The sequence below is a fragment of the Phoxinus phoxinus genome (genome assembly GCF_949152265.1).
Source record: "Phoxinus phoxinus genome assembly, chromosome: 15".
NCBI lineage: Eukaryota > Metazoa > Chordata > Actinopteri > Cypriniformes > Leuciscidae > Phoxinus > Phoxinus phoxinus.
Genome location: NC_136890.1, coordinates 31,581,152 through 31,594,514, shown reverse-complemented (window position 1 = coordinate 31,594,514; position 13,363 = coordinate 31,581,152). Strand labels below are relative to the sequence as shown.

Sequence of the window (13,363 nt, the reverse complement as noted above, 5' to 3'; positions counted from 1 at the left end):
TTACAGAAAATCATGATGTTAATGTAGGCTATATAATGTCTTCATGCCTTACTGTTGCATTCAGCAGATTAGAGCTGGGCAGTAATATAGCTTACATTTTGTGACGGTACTGGCAATCAAGCATTTAAAATATACAGTATAGTATACAGTATATATCACCCTACGTGAGTTTTCTGTATGCATGTGGATAAAGTTGGACGTACAGTAATTTTATATCCAACTTTATATAACAAACCGGGCAATAATATAGTTGCATTTTGCAGTGAAATAAAAAATTTAGATTTGCTATAGAGTACACAATGCTTTCTCTGTCTGCACTGTGTGTTGGATGATATATATCCAACTTTATATAGAGAGAGCTGGGCGATAATACAGTTTACATTTTGCAAGGATATAAACAATCAGAGATTTGCTATATAGTATTGCTTTATGTGAGCATACTAATTACTAAGTTTGTATCTTGTAAATAAAAATAAGATACATTTTTAATCTAATTTAATGTAAAAATGTAAAATTTGATCAAATAATGAGCCAAAAACAAATGCTAAAAATCCTGGCTCCTAATGCTTTATTCGTCACACTGGAAATGAATGGAAGATCATGTGGAGCGCAATGCATTGTGGGATACAGTGTGATCTGGTTGTACTGTATATTGCACATGACAGGAAAATGCTATATATACACACACTGCACATTACAAAAATAGTAGTATGGTAGTATGCCATTATGAAAAGTCCATTTGTTGTAAATTTGTTTGTTTCAATTAGTTGTATTCTCACCAGACAGGCTGAATCCAGACTGGTGCAGGTTGCGAACTGGTTGAGGAGCAGTTTTGATTGGAGAAGTCTTACCAGAAGTGACAGGGGTCATGACCTTAGGTGTCACAGTGACCTCACACACGGGGCCGTCGTATAGACCCCGTGGGACACCGCGCAGCTCAGCAAGCTGTGAAGAGAGACGCCATAATTACTTCAAATCATCAATCTCTAATCACTTGTGATGAGTTCAACTGGGAGTTTAATGTGTGTATATGCATCTCTCTTCATATATGATGTGTGTGTACCCTGCTGCGGGCCTTTATCCTCTTGTAGACGTAGTCTGGGAAGGGTTTACGGGTGATGTAGCGTCCAGAACCCTCAGTGGTGTGCAGGTTCCCGTCCTCTAGGACGATCTTCCCCTGGCTGATCACCGCCAGAGGAGCTCCACGCACCTCAATCCCCTCAAAGATGTTGTATTCCACCGCCTGAGGACGACAGAACACGTCTAAAGCTCTCAGATCTATAACCACTGCGTTCTACAAATGTCTGTCTAGTCTGTGTACTTTGAACAGAATCCGTAGCACATCCCTTAAGTCAGGGTTTCTCAAACTCGGTCCTGGAGGGCCACTGTCCTGCACAGTTAGCTCCAACCCTGATCAAACACACCTAGCTGTGAGTTTCTAGCATAGATATACACAATAAAGGCTAGATAGTCTTACGGCGGAGTCTCGAACGACATCACCCGGTGGCCATCTTGTCACAGGCAAGCTTTCTGTAAGGTGAGTGATCTGCACGAACACAAATACTCTTATCTCGCTGAAATCTTGACGGATTTACCAACGGTTTGGTTTCTTACAAACGTTATTAACGTGGCTATAATTCTGGATGCTTGAACATGTTGAAATATATAATATAATAATTATTCATAAGTACGCAGTGTCATAACTACATCTCTGACGTTTATAACAAACCAACCCGTTAAAAATTAAAACACAATGTTACGAGTGACCGAGCTGACTGTGGCAAGATGGCCGCCGTGTGCGGACGTCGACCTCCATTGGCCAGCAGCGCAGACGAGACATCTAGCCTTTATTATGTGATATCTAGGGTTTCTAGTGATCCTGAAGACATTGATTAGCTTGTTCAGGTGTGTTTGATCAGTGTTGGAGCTAAACTGTGGACAGTGGCTCCCCGAGTTTAAGAAACCCTGTCTTAAGTAAATACATATTAAATTTGTATATCATATTTTCATGAATAAATCACATTAAACATGACAGAGTTTATCTAAATTATGTTCAAATTATATATAATCTATACCAAAAATGTATTATGTACTGCACATTTTCTCATTTCAAGTGATTTTGTGAGCAAAATGTTGTATAAAAACAAGTATAAATGTAAAAACTACTTTATCCTAAATCTGTAATATTGATTCATATTATATTGACCAATACTCAAAATATTTTCAGTCACATTCAGACATTTGTTAAAATTTTTTGGCTTGGTAAGATTTTTAAAAGAAGTCTCTTCTGCTCACCAAAGCTGCATTTATTTAAAGGAGTCATGACCTGTAATTTTCACTTTTCCACGAGAATCAATGTATGTTATGATTGCCTAACGAGTATACACTGGCCGGGAAGCCGATATTTAAAAGTGAAGCGTTTGTTTACCCCAGGGTTCGTAAACCAGCCCACGTGCACGCGCACTCAAACACGAGATTTTAATTTCTCCCCCGTCTTGACGTCAAGACGGGGCCGGATATACCATATATGGACGACGCAGACCTATGTTGCAGGAAGCCCGCCCTGCCCCTCTCCCCCTCTCATATCCAGTCGCGAAAGATGCAGAAACGAAGTGCACACGTGAGTTACTCTGTTGTTGACTGCCAGAATCAACATGTAACTTAAAAGTGTTTTCTCTCCCAAGAACGGACCAAGCTGTCAGGGACCAGTGGATTAAATTCGTTTTTAATGACGCGGTTCCTACAACCCTTCCCACTGGCTTAACGTTAGGTGTCTGTGCTAATCATTTTACGCCGGAATCGTTCACAAATTTGAATGTCTAAAAAACCACAACGTGAAACAAGGCAAAAACACCACATGATAGCAAACGTTGATCTCAATAACCACTGTAAGCTGAAAAAAAAGTAAAAAGTAGACTACATCTCCGTTAATGTAATCTACATTAAATAAAAGGTATAATGTATGTCTCAGTCAAAATTATTGTCTTTACCATTCAGAGACATCTTGATGTAGACATCGTTCCATCGACTCTACATCTTCCATTTCCAGCTCAGGTTCAGAGTCTGGCTCGCGCATTTACGGTTGAATCCCGTAGGTCGCGGCCAGGTCGGGTTCATTCACAACTTGCGCCATGATGTCATTTTGGAATGACATCAGAGAATGTCTAATAAGGGGAGAAGGTTCACTCTCGCTACACTTCCGGCTTCTGACTGGTTGCAGTTCCTCTCTGATTCCATATGAGGGCGCTCACAGGACGAGTGCAGAATGAATGGAGGTCTATGGAGCTATACCCCTCAAAATCCACTTTTCTCAAGATATAATTTTTTGTCTAGTAATTTGAATGTTGTATTCGAAAGGAGATGCAAAGAAATTGCACATTGCTGGGTGTTAGATTTTTTAGAGTCACTTATTTGCTTTAAAAAGTCTTTCAAAATGTCAATGACGTCATACACATCGTACGACCAGAGATACTGCTTTACGGCAATCCTTCAGTCACTGTGGTGCTTTCGCGCTCTGCACTTTATTTTCTCTTGAGGCATCGCCAGCACAGCTGACACAGGTAAACACACGTGCTAGAAGAGTTTCTGCTAGAATACATTCTGTTCCCGCTTCGGATGCCACGATGCCATCAAGCGGTATCTCTGGTCGTAATCAGTCCTTCACTGACCAATCAGCGTTCATTAGCAGAATGCTAGCGTGTTATGGGCAACAACAACTCAACCTGTAAGAAATCGAAAGGACATAAGTACTCGTTCATTCAATTTTCGACCTATAACCCATGTTGAACTTGCCAAACCTACAATCAAATCTGAGATTTCTCAACGGCAATCGGCTGAAAGGGACAAATTTAGCCGTCTAGCCCCATAGACTCCCATTCATTTTGCACTCGGGGGTGATCGCCCCCAGTGGAACTCTGGTGGAACTACAACCAAAATTCGGTACAATAGGACTTAATAGAGCTGGTAAGTCCCGCCCCCTCCGTAAAACCCCGCTGGACCTCAAAGTTGAAAAACCGTCAATGCAAGTGAATGGGAGAAAATAATTATTTTCTGGTCCCGTTTGAATTGTGCCATGAATGTGAACATATGTTGTCTGTGAATTTTTTATATAATATTTCATGTTACAAGTTTGACAGTATATGGTATGATTCGTCGGCTAGCAGTTGTGGAAAAGACATAACGAGAAAGACTACATGTCGCCTATGTGACGTCACCCCATAAAGTTGACTTACCCGTGATTTTCGCCAACCTCAACAATTTTGTCCTCTCCCTGAAAGAAGGCGGTGAAGTGCACCAAAGACACAGCCATGTCTAGCGGGATCCGTGAGCTAGAGCCGTGAGCTAGTGGTGTTGACGTTTCAAACGCGTCAAAAGCAGCGAAGAGTTGTAGTCCACAAAGTGCTCTCACACAAAGTCTACCCGTATCAAACTTCTACCCGCTAAATTGTAACATTCTTCACACGAAAGATTATATAAAAAATTCACAGACAACATATGTTCACATTCATGGCACAATTCAAACGGGACCAGAAAATAATTATTTTCTCCCATTCACTTGCATTGACGCTTTTTCAACTTTGAGGTCCAGCGGGGTTTTACGGAGGGGCGGGACTTACCAGCTCTATAGGGAGTGAACAGGCTCTCCGTAGACGGGCTCTGATGACATGCTGATGAAGTTACTGGCGGTGTCAACCCCCCTCCTTCCTGCCACCAATCAACGCGCCCATCATTTGCATTATTAAAATGACCGTCCACGACAGCCAAAATATCGCATCAGATCTCGCGAGACAATAATGCCTTTAGAAATAAGGGTCAGAGGAGCTCTGTGTTTATTTTTTTTCCACTTTTCTTTTTTAGAAGGGCCTGAAAGACTATAATAGAGCGTGGGTATCCAAGGTAATACTAGGTTATGACTCCTTTAATCAAAAATACAGTAAAAACTGTAATATTGCGAAATATTATTACAATTTAAAATAACTGGATGGTAAAATAAGTTTTCTATGTGAATATTTTATCAGCTGTATTTTCAGCATCATTACTCCAGTCTTCAGTGTCACATGATCCTTCAGAAATCATTCTTGTATGATGATTTGCGGCTTAAGAAACATCTTTGATTATTATCAATGTGGAAAACAGTTAATATGTTTTTGCGGAAACCGTGAACCATTTTGTTCAGGATTTTTTGATCGTTTGAAAAATAATTGATTTGAAATCCTTTGTAACATTTATTAATGTCGCTTTTGATCAATTTAATGCATCCTTGCTGAGTAGAAGTATTCATTTCTTTCCAAAAATAATCTCACCGACCGTAAACCGCTCAGAGGTCACCAGCGCTCAGTGACAGCAAGTGTGACCTCATGATAGTTCACCCTCTCCATATTTGACCGCATCAGCATCTCATTCCAGGCAAATTAAATCAGTGCAGACCGCAGGATCGCCCTCGCTGACAAACATGAGCGGACAGAGCGAGCGAGTCAGCAGAATATTAAAACAGCTCAGAGCAGAGGATCATGGGAGTCAGAGCTGGTCCATAACTAATGGTCTCGCCCACATTACTGTTCATTTGTGACCCTGGATCACAAAACCAGTCATATGTATATTTGTGGCAATAGCCAACAATACATTGTATGGGTCAAAATTATACATTTTTCTTTTATGGCAAAAATCATTAGGATATTAAGTGAAGATCATGTTCCATGAAGATATTTTGTAAATTTCCTACTGTAAATATATAAAACATGTATTTTTGTGAGTGAATGCAGCACAATCGTGAACATAAATGAACAACTTTAAAGGAGATTTTCTCAATGTTTCGATTTTTTTGCTCCCTCAGATTCCAGGATTTCAAATTGTTGCCAAATATTGTCCTAACAATCCCAACAAACCGTACATCAATTGAAAGCGTATTTATTCAGCTTTCATATGATGTATAAATCTCAATTTCATAAGATTGCTCCATGTGACTGGTTTTGTGGTCCAGGGACACATTTAAAGATCCCTCAGACAGACGAACAGCCTGTGCCGTAACTAATGCAACATGCAGACTTCCTCAGTCCACCAGCAGTATTACAGCATTATTGCACCCAGACTCTTCTCACCAGGTGGTGACTCTTAGCAGAGATGATTTTGGTGGTGTCGGGGTCCCAGAGCACCAGATCGGCATCCGAGCCCACGGCGATACGGCCTTTCCGTGGATACAGGTTAAAGATCTTGGCAGCGTTGGTGCTCGTCACAGAAACAAACTGGTTTTCATCCATCTTACCTGTCACCTGTGAAGCAGAACATTCATCATAAGGACAAGGTCAGACACGTGTTATGGGAATGACACAGTAATGAAAGTTACATTGATTTTTCTTTCTTTTTTTTAAACCAAAGTATAGGTATAGTGTGTTGTGCACGCCATGAAACAGAATATCACTTCAATAAATACAATACAAAGTTCCTTTTATTATTATAAATACCGTAATGCTAACATGTATTATTGTTTATAATGATAATATTTATTTATACAAATAATAATGATTATAATAATCAAAATAATGCAACATGGCTCATCCAATCAGATTTTAGAGAATAAACTAATAATTGATAAATAACTTTTTTTTAAATGTACCATATAATAATAATAATGTATTATTTATAAAAGTATTGATTATAATAATTTTAAATAATGTCACATGGCTTATCCAATCAGATTTTAGAGAATAAACTATTGATTGATAGATAACATGAAAAAAAAGTACCTTATAAAAATTATAATTTATTATTTATAAAAATATTGATTATAATAATTTAAAAAATGCAACATGGCTTATCTAATCTGATTTTACAGATGAAACTATTGTAAATGCCCTGCTACCTTATAATAAAAATTAATAGTTATTATAATTATAATAATCAAAACAATGCAACATGGCGTATCTAATCAGATGAAACTATTGATTATTAAATACACATTTTGGCTGCAATAAACAAAAAAAGATGAAACTATTGATTATTAAATACACATTTTGGCTGCAATAAACAAAAAAAGATAAGCTCATAAAAAGTAAAAAATGATTTTGAACAGCAAATTCTCGTTTAATCTGGATCCGTAACGAACCATGTGAACATATAAAGCGTCTCTCACCACACACTTGTCCCAGATGATGGACATTCTCTCCTCGGTGCCGTTCGTTCCCTCCGGGATGAGGGTGAAATTATCCTTGCCAACGGCCCTTTGAGAGGTGTTGAAGGTGCAGTGGGCACTGCCGGTCACCTGCAGATCACCACTGCACAGAACACACACACAAAACATCCGGTTAAAACACTCACAAGCAGCAATGTTTTTGCACACGGCAATATAATGTTTTGTATTACAAAGGTATTCTTTGAAGAACCTTTACATACCATGCAAATACTATGGTATTTAAATATGTTATGTTGTGTGTTGCTAAACTCCATGATAACTTCTTTTAATAAAAAAACATGCATCAACTTATTTTATAATAATCAATGCAATTTTATGACTGCATATTAATTGAGAAATATAATTTCCTGTCACAACACAACCATTTAAAATGAACTAGTAAAGGCAATAAGTTGTTTAAAAATGATGAAAATGTGATCAGTTACAGGATAAGAAATACACTTAACCTTATAAATCATATACATTTTATTATATTTGTTAGTTAAAACACGTCAGCGGAATTATATCAAAAACCCATTTAATATAACCAACAGATACATTCGCTGTACCATGTTATCCCCATAATTAAGATAATATTATAGCTTTTTATTCATATTTTCCATTTTTTTTTTTTTTTATGTCTATACATTTTTATACATTTTAATAAGAATTTTAGTTCAAATGAAAATAATAAATTTTGGTAACTAGCTGAAATAAAATAAGTTTAAGTTTTTTATATTTTTTATTTGGGTTAACTTTTATTTTAATTAAAGACAATGTTTTTTTTTTTGCTTTAGTTTTATTTAACTACTCCCACAGTATTTTTGTAAGGAAAGTAATTCATTTCATAATCTTAGTTTGTGTAGAGAAAAGCTCACAGTACGCCGTTCTTTGTATAATGGTGCCCTCTAGTGATCAACCCCTACTCTGCGCACACACACACACACACACACACACACACACACACACACACACACACACACACACACACACACACACACACACACACACACACACTGGTCCAAATACCCACTGTAATCTATGTCCCATAATGCACTATACACACACCAGGCCAGCAGGGAGTTGAGATAGTCCGGGGTGGTGGGGTCGGGGCTCAGGGGTGGAGATGTGATGTAGGCTGCAGCTTTGGCCCAGTTCTTGCTCCAGTAGTGAGTGCCGTCTGTCCCCAGGCTGGCTGAGATGGGCTCTCCGTACACCACGGTACCTGAGCAGGGAAAGCACAGGGTCAGGGTCGCTACAATGGTTTGAAGAGCTGTTTGCTGCTTAGTGAGCACACTAGATTTAAAGGGGTGGTATAATGCCCTTTTCACAAGATGTAAAATAAATCTCTGATGTCCCCAGAGAGTGTATGTGAAGTTTTAGCACAAAATATCCCACATGTATTTTTATATAGCTATGTTAAAGTCACTTTTTGAGGGTTTGCAAAAACGCACCGTTTTGTGCCTGGCCCTTTAAATGCAAATCTGCTGAGGGCGGGGTTTCAAGAGCACGTGAGTGTGTGTGTGTGTGTGTGTGTGTGTGTGTTAGCAGCTGTGATTACCTCACGCAGACACACTAAAATGACAGAAACTGTTCTGCCTTTAATGTTAAAACGGAGTCAGACAAAGATGGAGAGACTCAAGAAGAAGTGACAACATGTAGAAGCAACAGGACGTCTCTGAATGGTTAGTTGATGAGTTTATGTTGCTGATATGGAGTTAACTATCTTCAATTACCATATTCTGTCATGATAATCTATAAATCGCTCGTATAGGAACTGTTGTGAGATGCACACAGAGTGACTTTCTATTGCATGTGAAAAGATGGATGCTAAAGTTTGAGCTGACTCACAAATGTGCTCGACTACAACAACTCTTCCTCTTCTCAACATGGACTGTGTTCCCGGGGGCGGGGTTTATGTACATTTTAGGGTTGCTGATGTCACTAACCCGGGAGGAATGTCATGTAGTTCCTACCAGCCGTTTGTTGTAGTCCTTTTCTTTAAAAGCAAATAAATGCTTTGAACTTTGAGCATTGTAACTTTGCAGATGTTGTTTATGCTCAAACAGCAACATTACACACTAACTAAAGTTAGAAAAGTGAAATCATACTCAACCACCCCTTTAAGAGCTACTTTGTTCCTCATACTTAAAGCTGCAGTCCGTAACGTTTCATCGAAAGTATAATTGCAGGGCATTTACATTAAGTAGCCTACATAAATATCTAAATGTATTTGTAGTATACTTAGCATAAAATGAATGCATTTCAGAAACATTTTAGTATTTATTTTTCACTAAGGAAACCATATAGATACAGCTCAATCCAGCTAAGGCTAAGCTTAGGCTGGTTTTAGCTGATATTATTCTGATATTTTTCAGCAGTGGCTTAGTTTGTGTTGGAAGTTGCCTAAAAATGTTGTCTAGGTAGGCAGCTCAATAGTGTTTGTAACATCGTCAGTGTCAAATGGCCTCTAGGTAGGAGTCTATTGATAATGTGAGAAAAAACAAACACGTGACAGCTTTTTCCAAGCTCATCCAAGGGTTGAGTGGGATGTCGATCAATTCACAGGACTTTTATATCAAACATCTGATGTACCTTTTTTCCTAGCCTGGGCGATGACATCAGCAGCACTCTTGCTCATGACTTTGGTGACGTAGAGCGGGCAGTTGGTCTGGTTGGCGATGGTCACAGCCCGGTTGATGGCCTCGGCCTCCACCTATAAAACATCGGCCGACACTCACTGACCTTCAGCTGAAATTACAGACGCAGCCGAGGTAAAGTGCTGCTCAGCACCTCCTGAACGCTGACTGCACTTTATGTGCGCCAACGGACTCGGCTAAAGGTTTCTGGAAGGCTGATACCAATGATCAATGACTTTGGCAGCAAAAACAGTGGGAAAGTGGAAAGTCTGAACTCCCCTGATCCCTAAAGGGAAACAAACCATAAATGTGTTTTAGTGCAGCATGTTTGAAGGTTATTTTGGAAGCGTTTCTCGGGTCTCGATGTACGTGTAAGGCCAAAGATGTGCTAAAAACCTCCTTCCATGTGGTGCACAGCTGTAATTTTGCAGTATGAATGTGTTCTGATGGTGTGTTTGGTGTGATGTGCTCTAGATTATAGCTGAACTATAGTCAAGGTGCATTTGAAGCGTTTTACCTCCTCTGGGCGGCTCAGAACGTGTCCCTCTGGACCAGTGATACCCAATCCCAGAATCCTCTTCTGCTCCTGAAAGCAAAAAGAGAGTAAAAGAGATTTATATGGATTTCACGTCAAAAAACGAAACAAAAAAGTATAAATGTATCATTACAGCAATGCAGACATAAATACTACATTTAATATTCTATCATTTATTTTCATCTGCATGAACTGTGGAAGGGAGGTAAATTAAGGGAGGTAAATTAATACTGTAAATTATTATTATTATTTATTATTATTATTATAACCTTTATTTTACCAGGAAGAAAACTCACTGAGATTAAAATCTCTTTTTCGGGAGTGTCCTGGCCAAGATAGGCAGCTAAGTTTACATAGACAATTTACATCAAAGTTTACAACACACAAACATAAACAAATCTCATTACACAAATAAGAAAATAATAAAAAATGTATAAAATGCATCTGGTTACAAACTTTACACACAATTAAAATGTCATTAAAAATGTCACAATTAAAAAAATCTTAATGATCCTATATTATCTCCTTCTTTTGAGGTGATATACTGTAGACTCAATTCAATATAAAATTAGCATTGCCATCAGATTACATTTTAAATATATTTGAATAGAAAACAGTCATTTAAAATAGCAATAATAGTTCACAATATCACTGTTTTTACTGTATTTCTGATCAAATAAATGCAGCTTAGGTGAGCAGAAGTGACTTCTTTCAGAAACATTCATTTCTATAATTATATATATGTGGTGAGCTCACCTCAGCAATGATGTCTCCGTTCTCTGCGTGCACCTGGGCGATGGCTCCCATGTCCCTGATCCCACTGAACACTTCATACATCTATAGCAGACAGGAGAAACAACGTTCGTGTGTTTTCTGTGTTTTTTCGTCTGCTCTGGATCTACGGCTTCAGGAAGCGTGGTGAACATGCTCTCAAATCACATCAGTGCACGGAGAACTCATCATTACTGCTTTCTCGATGCACCCAAAACAGAGATTTAGACTTTATGAAGTAAATAAACAGTCTAATCCAACTTCATAAGCATAATTAAAGGCATATGCATGAGAGATCATGCTTTGCAGTCATACCTGGGAGTCATTTAGCTGAAAAATATCCTTGTAAGCCAAGTAGACCAGGAAAGAGTTGACACCTGGGAGGAAAAAGACCAGGATGTTAGACATCATCAGACATGGACACACATGCCGAGAGGAGCCGCTAGAACAAGCGAGGTTGACGTAACTGGGTCACAGACAGTTTAAAAGCAGAAATGTGCAGATTGTACCGCTGCTGTCTTGTAATAATTCTTCCTTTCCAAAATGTGTGTAATTTGAGCCATGAAGTGAATCATCACTTTCACAGGAATACTGTTGTAGGTGGATAAAGCTATCACTGATGTAACTGCTTAGCAAAACATTGCAAATGGATTTAATATATATATTTTTTTAGAGATATAACCTGTTAAACCCTGACCCTGGATCACAAAACCAGTCACATGTCGCACGGGTATATTTGTGGCAATAGCCAACAATACATTGTATAGGTCAAAATTATACATTTTTCTTTTATGCCAAAAATCATGAGGATATTAAGTGAAGATCATGTTCCATGAAGATATTTTGTAATTTTCCAACTGTAAATATATAAAACATTAATTTTTGTGAGTGAATGCAGCACAATCGTGAACATAAATGGACAACTTTAAAGTCGGCATGAAATCAAAATTGACCCTATTTACTTTGTTAGCGGATATTACTAGTCTTGTGGTGAACAATTAATCCGTGCAAGTTAATACACGGAAAAAAATTGTTTGCCGAAGTTATCTTTAATCAAAGTCTGAAAAGTTACTTCCGGTCTGGAAGTACCCTCAAACCGTTACTCTGCTATGGGCGAGAGATGGAGAGGAGGAGCGCTAAAGTAAAACCCTTCAATATTCCGTTTCACTCGGAAATGCGTCACAACACTTGAGAAAAGTCGTTTGCAACTTTCGGTTCACGCGGACTTTAAAGGAGATTTTCTCAATTTTTTTACACCCCAAAAAATTCCAGATTTTCAAATAGTCGGCCAATTATTGTCATATCTTAATAAACCATACATCAATTGAAAGTGAAATTTCATAAAATTGCTCCATGTGACTGGTTTTGTGGTCCAGGGTCACACATTATAATAACTTGTACGTTCTGGGTGAAGTCAGATGCGTTTTAACTGTAGTAATAAAATACTAAAATCTTGCTTTTTCATTGCACATATTTAAGCTTGTGGCTCCTAGCTGAATTACAAACTCCTCTTTAGCGCGTCGCGCCTCTCCCAGCTCAAACATCCCAATCCCAGCTCTTACAGGTGCTTGTGAAGGCATTTCTCAAAAATTAAAAGATCCAACATATTAGGAATACTTTTAGCTGTGTTGCTATGTGTCATGAGTCAGGTTTCGTTCCTCTTTCTCTCTCCCTCACACACTCGCACCTTATTTGCTCATTATTGTATTACACTCTCTCTCTCTCTCTCTCTCTCTCTCTCTCTCTCTCTCTCTCTCTCTCTCTCTCTCTCTCTCTCTCTCTCTCTCCATCCACCTGTTAGTCATTGCAATCAGCGTGTTCACTCTTTATCTGGTGTTTGTTCTGGTAGGTTCTTTGTCGGATTATTGTTACATGTCACATGTTTCGTCTGCAGCAACGTCTTGTCTGTATTAAGAGGTAGCCTACTCACCAAGTTCTTGTCTTGTTTTTCTGGAACAGTCCAGCATCTAGGTATTTGGTGTTTTCTGTTGCTGTTTGTGAACCACTGCAGCTCACTGTCTGAGTTATCTACTCCTGAGCTCGAGGTCCGCTTCGAGGGAGTCCTTCTCTGTTACCCATCGAGACAGGCGTCTGATCTACGTTTACCTTTTTCCAGTGTTGTGAGCTTTATCGATGGACTGTCTTTGTTATTCATTATCTCATTAAAGACTGTTATTCCTGTCATCCCTGCTTTGGATCCTTCATTTATCGCGTGACACTGTGTGTCATGAGAGATAAATTAACTGAGTA

General features: G+C 38.7%; 1 protein-coding gene across 1 annotated transcript in view; it reads right to left on the bottom strand.

Annotated features, from left to right (window-relative positions):
- The window catches only part of dpysl2a (dihydropyrimidinase like 2a), a 30,452-nt gene that overhangs the window by 2,100 nt on the left and 14,989 nt on the right, over window positions 1-13,363 (bottom strand). The window contains exons 5-13 of the mRNA XM_079636528.1: window positions 11,429-11,490; window positions 11,099-11,179; window positions 10,325-10,393; window positions 9,764-9,884; window positions 8,237-8,393; window positions 7,130-7,271; window positions 6,099-6,269; window positions 1,064-1,243; window positions 780-945 (exon numbers count right to left, since the gene is read on the bottom strand). Coding sequence (XP_079492654.1) covers window positions 780-945; window positions 1,064-1,243; window positions 6,099-6,269; window positions 7,130-7,271; window positions 8,237-8,393; window positions 9,764-9,884; window positions 10,325-10,393; window positions 11,099-11,179; window positions 11,429-11,490 — 1,149 coding nt within the window. The remainder of the gene's footprint in view (window positions 1-779; window positions 946-1,063; window positions 1,244-6,098; window positions 6,270-7,129; window positions 7,272-8,236; window positions 8,394-9,763; window positions 9,885-10,324; window positions 10,394-11,098; window positions 11,180-11,428; window positions 11,491-13,363) is intronic.